Below are 13,151 nucleotides of genomic sequence, written 5' to 3'. Positions count from 1 at the left end.
GTGGGTTCCTGTGTGGTGTCACCCTACGGCTCCTTTGCTGCACATCTGCTTCCAGCGGCTCTGGCTTGGCCAGCTCCAGCACCGGGCTAGTCCCAGCATCAAAGGCGGGAGGTGTTTGTACAGCGCCTACCCCCTTGGGGGCCCGCAGATGCTATGATCACAGGTGGGGGGAGATGGGGGAGCCGGGTTTGGGCGCCCGGTGCATCCTCCAGCCCGGGCGGTGCTAGAGCTGCCCTGCCCCGGGGCGGGGCGGGGGGAGGTGCCCGGCGCTGGCTGTGGGCGGCCCCGCACGGCTGCGGAGCAGGGCGTGTACTCCCGGGGCGCAGGGCGGAGCGCGGCGGCGCTGCGGGCGGGGCGGGGCGGAGCGGAGCAGGCCGCGGCGCGGGGCCCGCCATGCCGTACGCCAACCAGCCCACGGTGCGCATCACCGAGCTCACCGACGAGAACGTCAAGTTCATCATCGAGAACACGGACCTGGCGTGAGCGGGGGGGGCTCGGGGAATGGTGGGAGCGGAGCTGCGGGGAGTGGGGCACTCAGGGAATGGTTGGGGCCTGCAGGGGGTTGGGAGGGCTGTGGGGAGCAGGGGGCCGCAGGGAGTGGGGCACGCGGAATGGTTGGGGGGCTGCGGGGAGCGGAAGAGCCGCAGAGAGTCGGGGGCTGCAGGGTGTGGGACACTCAGGGGATGGTTGGGGGGATGGTTGGGGGGATGGGGGGCTGCAGGAAGTTGGGGGATGGCCGCAGGGAGTGGGGCACTCGGAATGGTTGGGAGGGCTGTGGGGAGCGGCGGGGCTGCGGGGAGTGGGCACTCAGGGAATAGTTGCAGGGAGCGGGGGGCTGTAGGGAATGGCTGAGGGGCCTGCAGAGGGTTGTGGGGGCTGCGGGGAGTGGGGCACTCAGGGAATGGTGGGAGGGAGCGGGGGAGCTGTAGGGAATGGTGGGAGGAGCTGAAGGGGGTTGGGGGGCTGCGGGGAGTGGGGCACTCAGGGAATGGTGGGAGGGCTGTGGGGAGCGGCGGGGCTGCGGGGAGTGGGGCACTCAGGGAATGGTGTGGGAGGGCTGTGGGGAGTGAGGCACTCAGGGAATGGTGGGAGGGCTGTGGGGAGCGGGGGGGCTGCAGGGAGTGGGGCACTCAGGGAATGGTTGCAGGGAGCAGGGGGGTGCTGTAGGCAATGGTTGAGGGGGCTGCAGAGGGTTGGGGGGGCTGCAGGGAGTGGGGCACTCAGGGAGACGGGGGGCTGCAGGGCAGTGGGCACTCAGGGAATAGTTGCAGGGAGCTGTAGGGAATGGTTGAGGGGGCTGCAGAGGGTTGGGGGGGCTGCGGAGAGTGGGGCACTCGGAGCGGGGGGGGCTGCAGGGAGTGAGGCACTCAGGGAATGGTTGCAGGGAGCAGGGGGGCTGTAGGGAATGGTGGGAGGGCTGTGGGGAGCGGGGGGCTGTGGGGAGTGAGGCACTCAGGGAATGGTGGGAGGGCTGTGGGAGGCGGGGGGCTGCAGGGAGTGAGGCACTCAGGGAATGGTGGGAGGGCTGTGGGAGGCTGGGGGGGGGGGGTGCTGTGCTGGATAGAGCCGCCAGGCTCGGGGGAGGGGGAGACACTCCTCCCTTGGGGAGGATCCTGATTCCCTTGCCCCACATCTGAGAGGGCCTGAGCCGCATCCCACACTCACTTTGCCCCCCCTCCGTTCCTCCTGGGGAGAACAGGGCAAAGGGCTTCACTGCATCTCGAGGTTCCACCCACCCCTTCCCCTCTCGGAGCTTTTCCCTGCCCACCTTCCAGCCTTAGGTTCCTGCCCTCCCCTGGCTCTAAGATGCCTGAGGGGTGCCCAGCTAGGTGGGAGAAGGAGACCCCCTAGTGCATGGTGCCCTCTCCCCTCAGTGTGCTGCCAGAAGGTAGGATGGGGCTGGGGCACAGACCTGTCTGCTGGGGCCCCGGGGGCAGGTGACCAGGCTGATGGACTGCTGGGGGCTGGGCGAAACAAGGAGACTGCCACCCACACGGGATGATCCAGGCACCACAATTCGCACTCTCCAGCTCCATAGATTGGGCCAGCTGCTCTGGTCTTGACCTTTATGTGCCTTGGCTGGGGGAAGACACAGAAATGTCTCCCTGTAAACAAACCCTGTCCCCCCCCAACTATCTGTGCCCTGGCTCTAAAGGTTCATTCACAAGTCTGTTTCATCTTTACATTTTGATGTTTAGCCTGATCCTTGGCCAAGTATATTCAGGGATCTGTGCACTCCTCATTTTTGCCACAGAATTGTACTCCAGAATCTATTTTCCTTTTAAAAAATAACATTTCTAGTTTTTGTTTGTGAAGAATCCCTTAAAAACATGGAAGAAATGTGACCCAAGCCATTACTGTCTGCGGGAATCTGTAGACAGCCTGAAATCGTACCTCCGAGAGGTGTGAACTGCCCCATTTATTTCAGTGGAGCTGTTAACCTACAGTTCAGAATTTAGGTGTCAGCATTGTCTGCCATTTCACTGCTGGTTGTTTTAGTAGACCCAGATAATGTGCTTATCCCACGAACCCTGAAGACCCCCCATGCCTACCAGGATGCCAAAAGGGCCAGCTATCCCTACCTGGCTGCCAAAACCTCTAACCTCTCCCCTCCAGAGAAAGAAAAGTCTGTGATGCATTATCAGTACAAAAGTCTGTGGTATGGTGAAAACAGGGAAAAGGTGAAATGAATGGCCCCCACACATAAGTAGGAGCTTGGATTCAGATTCTATTTTCATATTTAATTTATTACTCTCCATTTTTAATTTAAATTAAACTGATCTTCAGCCTGCCACGCTAGAGTCCCACATAATCCAGGGACCTTGCTGCAGAATCTAGGTCCAGTGTTCTGCTGAGCACAAGGGGCCGTGACACTATTACTGTGTACACTTCAGTTTATGGCATTGTGACCTCTGTAAGAATTTCACCGATAATCATTAGCACGTCCTACTTTTCCACTAGGGCCTCTCTCCTCAGTAGGAATTGCCAGTCCTATTAGCCTGGGGGTGGCTTGTTATGGGGAGACTGTAAAGAGTCTGATTGAACCTCTTATTGTGAGTGGTCAGAACAGGGGTCGCAGATGAAGCTCTGGGCTCTCTTTATAGGCTGGCCGCTATTAACGAAGGGCAGTAGCACTAGGAGCAGGGTGGGGAAAGCGGCATAGAGCCCGATTGGGTTTACTCTTATCAATAAAGCTTTGCTGGTGGGCAAAGAAATCTAGTGGTGGATGAATGGAGAATGAAAAGGATCCAGGGAGCAGGTATCATTAGTCTTGGCAGGCTGCACTTTGGCCATGTCTATTTGGAACAAACCTTGTCTCTTAAGACACTCAGGCCTGGTTTATGCGTGAAAGTTAAGTCGAGATAGCTCACGCCCCTTATCAATGTAGCTGTGCCAACCTAACTCTTAGTGTAGATGCGGCTGTGCCACCAAATGCGTCGCCGTGCCTGCCATCGTTCAGAGAAGTGTCAGGACAGCCTCCGCAGTGTAAACGTACTCTCCCTCGGATACTATGATGGTGGATGTGGTATCAGACTAGCGAGAAAGAGACACCCTGAATGTCCCCGTCCTCATACTGAGCTCTCCTTTGTGTATAGTTTGTGTTAGCCGAGCTCAGGGTAACTCCTCATGTCTGTCTCTCTCACACGGGATTACGTGCATTTTGATGTTCATTACTTGTGTTTCTCAGTGTCTCAGTGCTGGTTTTCTCCTCTGTTACAGGGTAGCGAATTCCATCCGAAGAGTATTTATAGCCGAAGTTCCCATAATAGGTATTTTCTCCTCCTTTAGTCTTTTGTTGTCTGTTCATGAAGAAGATCCCGTAGGGGAACATCTGCACAGCAGTGAGGAGGGGGATTCCTAGCTTGGGTGGTCAGACGTGTGCTAGGTCTGCTTGAGTGACCACACTAAAAATAGCAGCGGGGACACAGTGGCATAGGCCGTGGCTTGGGCTAGCCAGCTGAGTGCAGTCCTGGGCGTCCCCTTGGGTAACTAGCCTGAGTGGTCACCTGTGCTGCCGTGACTCCACCCTGCGATTTTTAGCACAGTCGCTCAAGCACAGCCAGCATGTGTACTACCTGAGCTGGGAATCGTCCACCAAACTGCCATGTAGGCATATCCTTAGACTCAATCAGCTGCCATTGTCACTGTTCCTTCGGTTCCCAGCCACCCTCTCACCTGTGCCAGACGTCCCTGTGCCCTTTGTATTTGGGGAAAGGTATGCAAATGAATTGCTAATGTGCCTGAGCCTTTAACATTTAGTTAAGTTATTTTTATTAGGTTTTGCACATGGGATCTAAGACCATCAAAACTTTTCAGCCTCTCTGAAACCATATATCATCATGGGGGTAGAGGTCCCATGAACTCAGTGTCTTTCTACCTCCAAGAGCTTTGATTACTTGTTTCTGTTCTGTTTGCAGCCATAGACTGGGTCCAGATAGATGCTAACTCCTCTGTGCTCCATGATGAGTTCATTGCACACAGATTGGGTGAGTAACCAACATCTTAAAGAAAGGAGGAAAATCATTCTGGTCCCTAAGTATGTCTAGAATGTATTGTAGGGAACAAGCCTAGAATCATAGGGCTGAAAGGGACCTCATGAGGTCATCTAGTCCAGCCCCTTGTGCGGAGGCAGGACCAAGTAAACCTAGACCACCCGTGTTTGTGAGCCTGTTCTTAAAAACTTCCCTTGGTAACCTATTCCAGTCCTTAGAAAATCCTTTCTAACTAGCAGGATCGTTAATATTTAACTTAAATCTCCATGGCTGCAACCTGAGCCGATTACCTTTTCTCCTACCCTGGGTAGTTACGGAGAACTGTTCATTGCCATCTTCTTAATAACCGTCCTTGACATATTTGTAGACTTATGTCCCGCACCCCCTGAGTCTTCCCTTGACTGTTTCAACCTTTCCTCACAGGTCAGGTTTTCTAAACCTTTTTTCATTGTTGTTGCTCTCCTCTGGACCCACTCCAATTTGTCCACAACTCTCTTGAAGCGTAGAGCCCCAAACGGGACTCAGTGCTCCAGCGGAGGCCTCACCAGTGCTGAGCAGAATGGAGCAATTACCTCCCTGGTCTCGCACCCAGTGCTCTGTTAATACATCCCAGTGCGACATTCGCCTCTTTCCCCAGCAGCAGCACCGCACTCTTGACTCATTCGCGATCACCTATAACCCCCAGATCCTTTTCAGCAGCACTGCTGCCTAGCCCGTCAGCCCCCATTTTGTATTTGATTTTTCCTCCTGAGTGCAGAGCACTACACTGGTCTGTGTTGAATTTCTCTTGTTGATTTCAGTCCAAATCTCAATTTATGAAGATCATTCTGAATTCTAGTCCTGTCTTCCAAAGTACTGGCAACACTGTTTGCTCCAGCAAAGTCATTAATTACCATATTGACTAGTACTGGACCAGGGCAAACCCCCAAGGGGCTCCCCCACCCCCTTGATAGGTCCTCCCAGTTTGACATTGAACCACTGATAACTATTCTCAGTACGGTCTTTCAACCAGTCATGCACCCACCTTACAGCAATTTCATCAACACCGTATTTTAACTCTCTTGGTCTTTTCTGTTCTCTAACTACTGACGGGACCTTTTGTGATGGTGAAATGCCGGGAGCTTTGTCCCTCTCTGGTGGTCTCACTGGAGGGGTGATCGGTCCCTTGGTATCACTTTGATGTATTTCATGGTGTTTTCTGCACTCCCCCTAACTAACCTCTCTCTCCAGGTCTGATCCCACTCACCAGCGATGACATTGTGGATAAGCTGCAGTACTCCAGGGTGAGTTCAGAGATACGCCAAGCTCTCTTTGAGAGGGCTGTGTGGGGAGAATGGCCCGATCTGACATGGGATGCTACACATTCTGACTGGCAGAGAACAGTGATCCTGACCTGTTTCTTACCCCCTCTCCCTAGGATTGTACATGTGATGAGTTCTGTCCAGAGTGTTCTGTGGAGTTTACCCTGGATGTCCGGTGCAATGAAGACCAGACTCGTCACGTGACATCCCGTGATCTCATCTCCAACAACCCCCGGGTTATACCGGTCAGTATAAGATCAAGTCAGTCAGTCAGGTCTCTTCCCTACCCTTTCTCTAAGCAGACAGAGCAAGGCTCCTGTCTGATAGATATGACGTCCTTACATTTTAGGTATCCTAGGTCAAGCTCGTACAAGGCTTTAATGTATTCTGTCTATCTTCCCTTCCACGTTCCAAGTGCGCACTCTCAGATCATCCGTTGCCAAGTTCTTCCTAGACAGCCTCAGTGTTACATCACCTAGACCTGTGTTCTAAATCATGATGGCTGGGGGGCTCTTTGGAAGGGCTCTCAGAACCTTCAAAGGCCTGGCAGAAATTCTGCTGCCTGCAAGTTTGCTTGTTGGCCCTCAGCAGCGCTAGGTAGCAGCGGTATCTCAGGTGAGATACCAGAGCTGTGTGGCTCTTGGCAGGCCTCTGAGAAGGATGTTGAGAGCCCCAGGAGATTGGATTCAATGGGATTTGGTGGGGCGAGTCTTTAAAATACAACTCAATCAGGGATCCCTAACCAAGGGGAGCAGTCTGAAGGCTGCCCCTCGTTTTCACAAAGTGGAGCAGATCGCAGATGTTTTCCTTTTTAAAAAATACTGTGTCGAATCTTCCTCTGAGCAGCCAGGCCACTTTGATTATGATGGAGCACTGCATGCTGGGATCTGTTGTCTGCAGGCTAAGCCTCCATATCAAAGATAGAGCAACTCTGTGCAGTGTCGTGGAACCACAGTGGTCACACTTGGCCTACAGACTGCACCACTCGGTCATCCTGTAATATGGGAGCGCTGGAAAGATGTATAGGCTGGCTCTTCCTCGCTATACAATCACCAGCCTAAGCGTGTCGGGCTGGAAGGGACCAAGGGAAGTCATCTAATTAACCCTCTTGCGCTGAGGCAGGGCCAAGTAAACCTAGACCAACCCTGACAGGGTTTGTCCAAACTGTTCTGAAAATCCTCTGATGGTGGGAATTTCACAGCCTCCTTTGGAAGCCAATTCAAGAGTTTCAACGATCCTTATAGTTAGAGAGTTTTTCCTAATATCTAACCTAGATCTCCCTTGCTGCAGATGAAGCCCATTATTTCTTGTCCCACCTTCAGTAATTCACTACAGGCTAAGTCTGTTTGCAATGACTGGCCTCTTAGTTTAGTGGATGATCTGGGGTTTGAAGTTGGGAGAAGGGGTTGGTCCCCAGTGATCTCATCTGTGGCTCGTTCTATGCAGGTGACATCCCGGAGCAGAGACAATGACCCCAATGACTATGTGGAGCAGGATGGTAAGTGAGTCACTGTGTAGAAGAGCTGCAGAGAGAAACCGATTTTCCTCTTTGACCCATACCCCCAAAGTACTAGTCCGTTAACCCTGGGGCAGTTGCAGATGTGGCACTGACAGGCAAAGCTGGCAGTGTGGCAATGCCAGTGTGCACAGGATTAACTTTTTGTTCCAGTAAACAGATGTGAACTCTGCATTTACTGCTACTTTGGAGTTAGAATGTTTGTTTGGGAGGTAAAGAAGATTCTCTCTCTCTCTCGGTTATAACTGGGTATTACAGCAAAGATGCCAAAACAGCTTCTCCCCATCTGCTGTGGTCTAAAGGCCAAATCATGCCCTCAGCCACATGTACCGCTCCCATTTTTCCATCGGTGGGAGTTGCATGGCTGATATCCAGGCACGAATAAGCCCTTCTAAGATTGTAAATGAGCTCCGCTTTCTAAGGAGATTTCCCTATGTACGAATAGTTCCCCACTCACTCATCACTCAGATGCAAGCATGCTACCATGCGAGGATTTCTCCTTTGCAGCCACTCTCCCACCCCATTTGACTCAGTGTTTGTGCTTCTCAGATATCCTCATAGTCAAGTTACGGAAGGGCCAGGAGCTGCGATTGCGAGCGTATGCCAAGAAGGGATTTGGCAAGGAGCATGCCAAGTGGAACCCTACCGCAGGAGTAGCCTTTGAGTACGATCCAGACAATGCATTGAGGCACACAGTCTACCCCAAGCCGGAGGAATGGTATGTTCTGGTTTGAGAATAGCATTGGTTGAGTGGCACATGTGATCACAACCAAGAGAAAATATTCTGTATTCAGTACAAGAGACAACATTAATGCAACACTGTGGCTGAGAAATTAAAACCACAAGTCATGAGATTACTTAAAGTTAGGATTCCCATAGCATCTGTATTGTTCCTCCAATAAAGGTGGTCATCTGGGTGGTTAATGCTACTTTAAGCTTGAGATATTCCCATAGTATTAGGCCTGGGTGATCCTTAGTTTGACAGTTTAGTGTCTCCCCTTCTAAATATTCTTAGTCAAACACGTGTTCACTACAAACTCGATTTCATTTCCTTTCACATCATTTCCAATGGCTGGTCAAGTTTTAGCCCCAGAGGTAATTTGTAAGAATTTGGTAAGCGACTGACAATAGGGGTTTGGAATGAAAATGCCAGCTCGCCCGTAGGCAGAGCGACTCCTGTGCAATGCTAAAATAGTGTGTGTGTATTTGAGTGTATTTGAATAGAACAGTGGTTCTCAGTTATTTTTGTGGAGCTGCCCATGGTGTGAATTGGCCAGTGAGCACCCCTACACACACACCTCTCCTAGTCCTGACGCCATGTGCTGACAGTTGCTGCTGTCTCTCCATTTTTCTGTTCCTTTTATCTTAGTACTTCATATTCTTTGCAGACATTTTCCCCTGTTCCTCTTCCTCACACCCTCCTACACACACCCACACTAGAAGGATCCCTGTTGCTGCAGGTGAGGAGTGACCATTGGTGCCATCCAAGGCTCAGCTGAGTGCCAGGGGAACAGAGAAGAGGCACTTGGGCTGGCAGGCTGCTGCTTGCAGCCCTGTGCTTGTGAGCTGCCCCCACAGATGCGCAGGGAAGATTGGGTGGCTTTTAATGAGACATCTTGCAAACATGGCAGCTTGTTTGCAGTCTGAGTGTCGGAGGCAGGAAGTGAAGCTGGGTCCTTTCCCCATCCTCTTAGATCCTCTCCTGTGCCCAGCCCTGAACTAGCCTGGCACCCCCTTCTCCAACGGCAGGCCTGTTCCTCAGGTTGGGGAACACAGTTAAGAGTGTATAGCAGTGGTTCTCAACCAGGGGTACGTATGCTCCTGGGGTAGTCAGAGATCTTCCAGGGTGTGCATCAACTCATCTAGATATTTGCCTAGTTCTACAACAGGCTACATAAAAAGCATTAGCGAAGTCGGCATAAACTAAAATTTCATACAGACAGTGGATTGTTTATACTGCTCTGTATACTGCCCACTGAAATGTAAGTACAGTATTTATGTTCCAATTGATTTTACAATTATGGTAAAAATAACAGTGAGCAATTTTTCAATAATAGCGTGGCTGTGACACTTGTATTGTTATGTCTGATTTTGTGAGCAAGTAGTTTTGAAGTGAGGTTAAACTTGGGGGTACGTAAGACAAATCAGACTCCTGAAAGGGGGTACAGTCGGCTGGAAAGGTTGAGAGCCACTGAAGTACAGCATCCATGTAAAGTCGTGCTGGCTAATGTCTATTGGCACACTGTATCGTGCTTTGGCCATTGGACTCTTCCATCTCTGTAATCTTAAATACACTAACGCCATCCTCCTGCCCCAGTTCATTCAACTGCTGAATGTTGGCCATGGGACCAAACTGCTGCCCGAGGTGGGAAGGAGCCGGTGGGGAGGTGGGTTTCAGCACTAACCTTAATTGCTGTGTTTGATCCTAGGCCAAAGAGCGAATACTCCGAAATTGACGAGGATGAGGCCCAGGCTCCCTATGACCCCAATGGAAAGCCAGAGCGGTAAGGAGCTGGCTGTCTGCCACAGCGCACGGGGAAGGAGGAGGGCATTTCCAAACGCCACCCAGAAGCGCCTCAGCCTGTTGTCTGGGCCTTTCTGGTGGGGTTCAGTGACTTTGCAGAACAATTTGCCAGCCTCAGGAGCGGGTGTTTCCTGGGGAGTAGGTTGGGGCCCATTGATGGAGTAGTGAAATGGCAGCCAGGACTGGCTGACTTCTCCCTCCAAGAGAGCCTGCCCTATCAGGGAATGGGAATCCACGCAGTGGGGCAGTGCAGGACTCAGTGAGCCTCTCCTCTCAGATCAGAGTGCTGCTTCCACGCCGCAGCGGGGTGGGACCACGGTGCTTTGGGGCTCATGACAAACCACCGTGTGGTCTCCAAGCAGAGCTCTGTTGAGGGCTCTCATCTCCTGGGGAGGAGTCTCAACTGCAGTAATCCCCTTCAGACCACAAGCCTGTCCCAGGTAACAAAGTCAACACAATCGTCCTGCCCCAGGCCTACCTTCCCACAGAGAGGCTCCAGTGTGTGGTTGTATCCTGGCCCTCAGCTGGGCTGTCCTTCAGGAGCTGCCTCTTTCCCAGCCTCCTCTGTGCTGAGCAGGCTCTCTCCTTTTAACTGCCCCTCCACGCCTGACTGCTCCTGCAAGTGAAGCAGGGCAGGGCACATTAAGCCCACAGAAGCTCATTAACCCTTCCCCAGACAGGGCGGGGTGTGTATAACCCATCACAGTGTAAATGAGGCTTCTCTGGAGGCATCGGGAAGGACTAGAATGAATATGGAGACCCTGGTGTCATCAAAGGCTTGCTGGGGAGTTGGGCGAGTGGTACGGAGATGTCGCGTTCATGTTCAAATTGAGACATTTGTTCACCTTCCACTGGCTTCTCTGCCCTGGCACTTGAGTACAATGCTGCATCTTTGTCTGCGATGAATGTGTTTGAAGCTGGGCAGGTGAGCTGAGATTCTGGGACATATTGGTATCCCCATTTCCAGTGCTGAAACGACTGCTAGTGAGTTGTATTGCAGTAGTGGCAAAGCTGCCACCAGCCCAGTCAGATCCAAGCCCATTGTGCTCGGCGCTGCATAGCATTTGTGAGCAGATACAGACATTCGTAGCGAAAGCTCTCTGAGCGACATGCAGTAGCCTGTGACCTTACAAGCCGTCGTTTTGGATCTGCGGCTGCTGTTGCAAAGGTGGGTGGAAAGGAAGGGCTAGCCAGACTCCCAGGAGCTGAGAATGAGCTCTCCCTGCAGTGAAGTACAATAGGGTGGAAACACACTGCAGAGAGAAATCTCCAGTTCTTTGCCTTCCTGTCTAAGAATCTTAATCTCCTCCAATACCCTCAGGTTTTATTACAACGTGGAGTCCTGCGGCTCCCTGCGGCCGGAGACCATCGTTCTCTCAGCACTGTCCGGGCTGAAGAAGAAATTGAGCGACCTCCAGACCCAGCTAAGTCACGAGATCCAGAGTGATGTCCTGACTATAAACTGAGCCCTGCCCCTTTCCTGCAGAATCTCCCATGTGACCAAGTCACACTGATGTGCCGTACTGTTCATGGAGCCACCTGATTTTTTCCTGGGGCAGGGCTAATCGTAGCCAAGTGAACATGGAGCCCTGCTCCTTGTGTGCTGAACCTTCAGGCCTTTCTGGCACTCAGCTGGTGGGGATGTGATGTGTATTGAGATGGCTTCCCACCAGTCGCCCTTTAGAGCATGGAAGCTGCTCTGCAGGAGCAGGGACGAGATTTCCAGCATAGTGCAGGGATGTCCCCGGTGAGCCCCAGGTGTATATTATTGTAATGGGGAGTGTGGGGGTGAATCTCTGTAAATGACCCTAGCTCTTGCCTGTTTTCAGTGGACTCTGGCCGTCCGTGGGTTGGGATTTGGAAGCATATATCTCAGCTCAGTTGCACAGCCATGTCCTGTTTGTTACCGTGCTGAATAAAGCCTTTCCTACGTCCAGCCGTCCCTGAAAGCGTGTCTGAGGCTGTGGGAGAAGAGGGCCCAGCCATCAGTTCTCTCCACCAGACATTCATGGAATGAGGTCTGCTTTGGAGGGTTGGCTGCTCCTGACATTATCTGCTATAGAAACCAGCCCCCAGCCCTGGCACTTGTAAATAACGTGGCATCTGGGGCTAGGGTGAGTCTGTCTGAAGCCGGGCTCGGGGGCTGAGCTGCTGCAGAAGTCAGTGCTCCAAGAGAGACCCTGTGTGCCAAGGAGGCTTAGCAGGATTTAGACTCCTTGGGGGTGTGCTGTATGGGAGCAGTATGTACCCTGTATGGGGAACGGGGTAGCTGGGTGCCTGTCACTGATAACCCCTCTGATTCAGCGTCAGGCCTGTACAACGCCGGGAGATCAACACCTATCAAACCGTCATTGCAGGTGCCATGGCTGAAATTCCCCCAGACACCGTCACCCAGCAGGACGTTAAAGATGAGAGTCTAAAGAAATGCCATTGGCTCTCTGGGGGCAGGCTGAGGCGAGACAGTGAGCTGTGTTTAATTACTCCAGTCAGGGAGGAGGGGCATTCCCAGTGCAGCATCCAGGCTCGATGGAGATGGAAACAGGCAGAGAGCCACTTGCTCTGGTCACACCACACGTGTGGTGCAGGGGTCTTGGCTGGGTAACACTGCCTCCATGTCCAGGCCTGCCCTGATGCTTTGCTGCGGCATGCCCTGGATAACCAAGCCGTGGCGGGGAATAGACTCATAGACTTTAAGGTCAGAAGGGACCATTATGATCATCTAGTCTGACCTCCTGCACAACGCAGGCCCCAGAATCTCACCCACTCACTCCTGTATCAAACCTGTGTCTGAGCCAAGGAAGCCCTCAAATCATGGTTTAAAAGATTTCAAGGTGCAGAGAATCTTCCAGCAAGTGCCCCGTGCCCCACCTAGTAGCTCCTTGCGCTGTGAAAAGAAGAGGCAGCATGTTTTCCGGGGGAGCTCTGGACCCAGCCTGTAGGGTTCAGAGTCTATAATGTGCCTGAAACTCCATCTGTTGCCTTAACCACCCAGGGATTCTGCCCCTTTCCTTGCTTGCAAACAGAACAGTCTGGCAGGTGCCCAGGCTGGGCTACGCCCTTGTCTGATGAAGTGAGCTCCTAATGGGTTTAGGAATGCAAGTACTGACCCCTTTCAGTGAGACCTGTGCTCTGGTACTTCTGAAAATTTGAAAATTACCCCCTTAGCATCTGTTCTGAAGAGCCGGGAGAGAACATAATCAGCTGCAGAACAGCTAGGAGCAGCATTCACCCTGTTTGGGTCAGTCTGGGGAGGGGTTTAGGATAGTTTGAATCACTACAGTGGATAGAGGATTACATAGCTCCTCTTTCTGTAACCG

At 52.4% G+C, this 13,151-nt stretch overlaps 1 protein-coding gene across 1 annotated transcript; it reads left to right on the top strand.

The window, feature by feature from the left end:
* Positions 1 to 333: 333 nt before the first annotated feature.
* On the top strand, positions 334 to 11,768 carry POLR2C (RNA polymerase II subunit C). Its single transcript, XM_044986888.1, has 9 exons — positions 334 to 479; positions 3,721 to 3,770; positions 4,419 to 4,487; positions 5,724 to 5,776; positions 5,911 to 6,039; positions 7,241 to 7,292; positions 7,860 to 8,028; positions 9,740 to 9,814; positions 11,156 to 11,768. The coding sequence occupies exons 1-9, from the start codon at positions 394 to 396 to the stop codon at positions 11,298 to 11,300; spliced, it is 828 nt and encodes a 275-aa protein (XP_044842823.1). The 5' UTR covers positions 334 to 393; the 3' UTR covers positions 11,301 to 11,768.
* The last annotated feature ends 1,383 nt before the right edge of the window (positions 11,769 to 13,151 follow it).

This window comes from Mauremys mutica, chromosome 14, assembly GCF_020497125.1.
Source record: "Mauremys mutica isolate MM-2020 ecotype Southern chromosome 14, ASM2049712v1, whole genome shotgun sequence".
In the NCBI taxonomy this organism is placed as follows: Eukaryota; Metazoa; Chordata; order Testudines; family Geoemydidae; genus Mauremys; species Mauremys mutica.
This window is presented reverse-complemented; position numbering and strand designations above follow the sequence as displayed.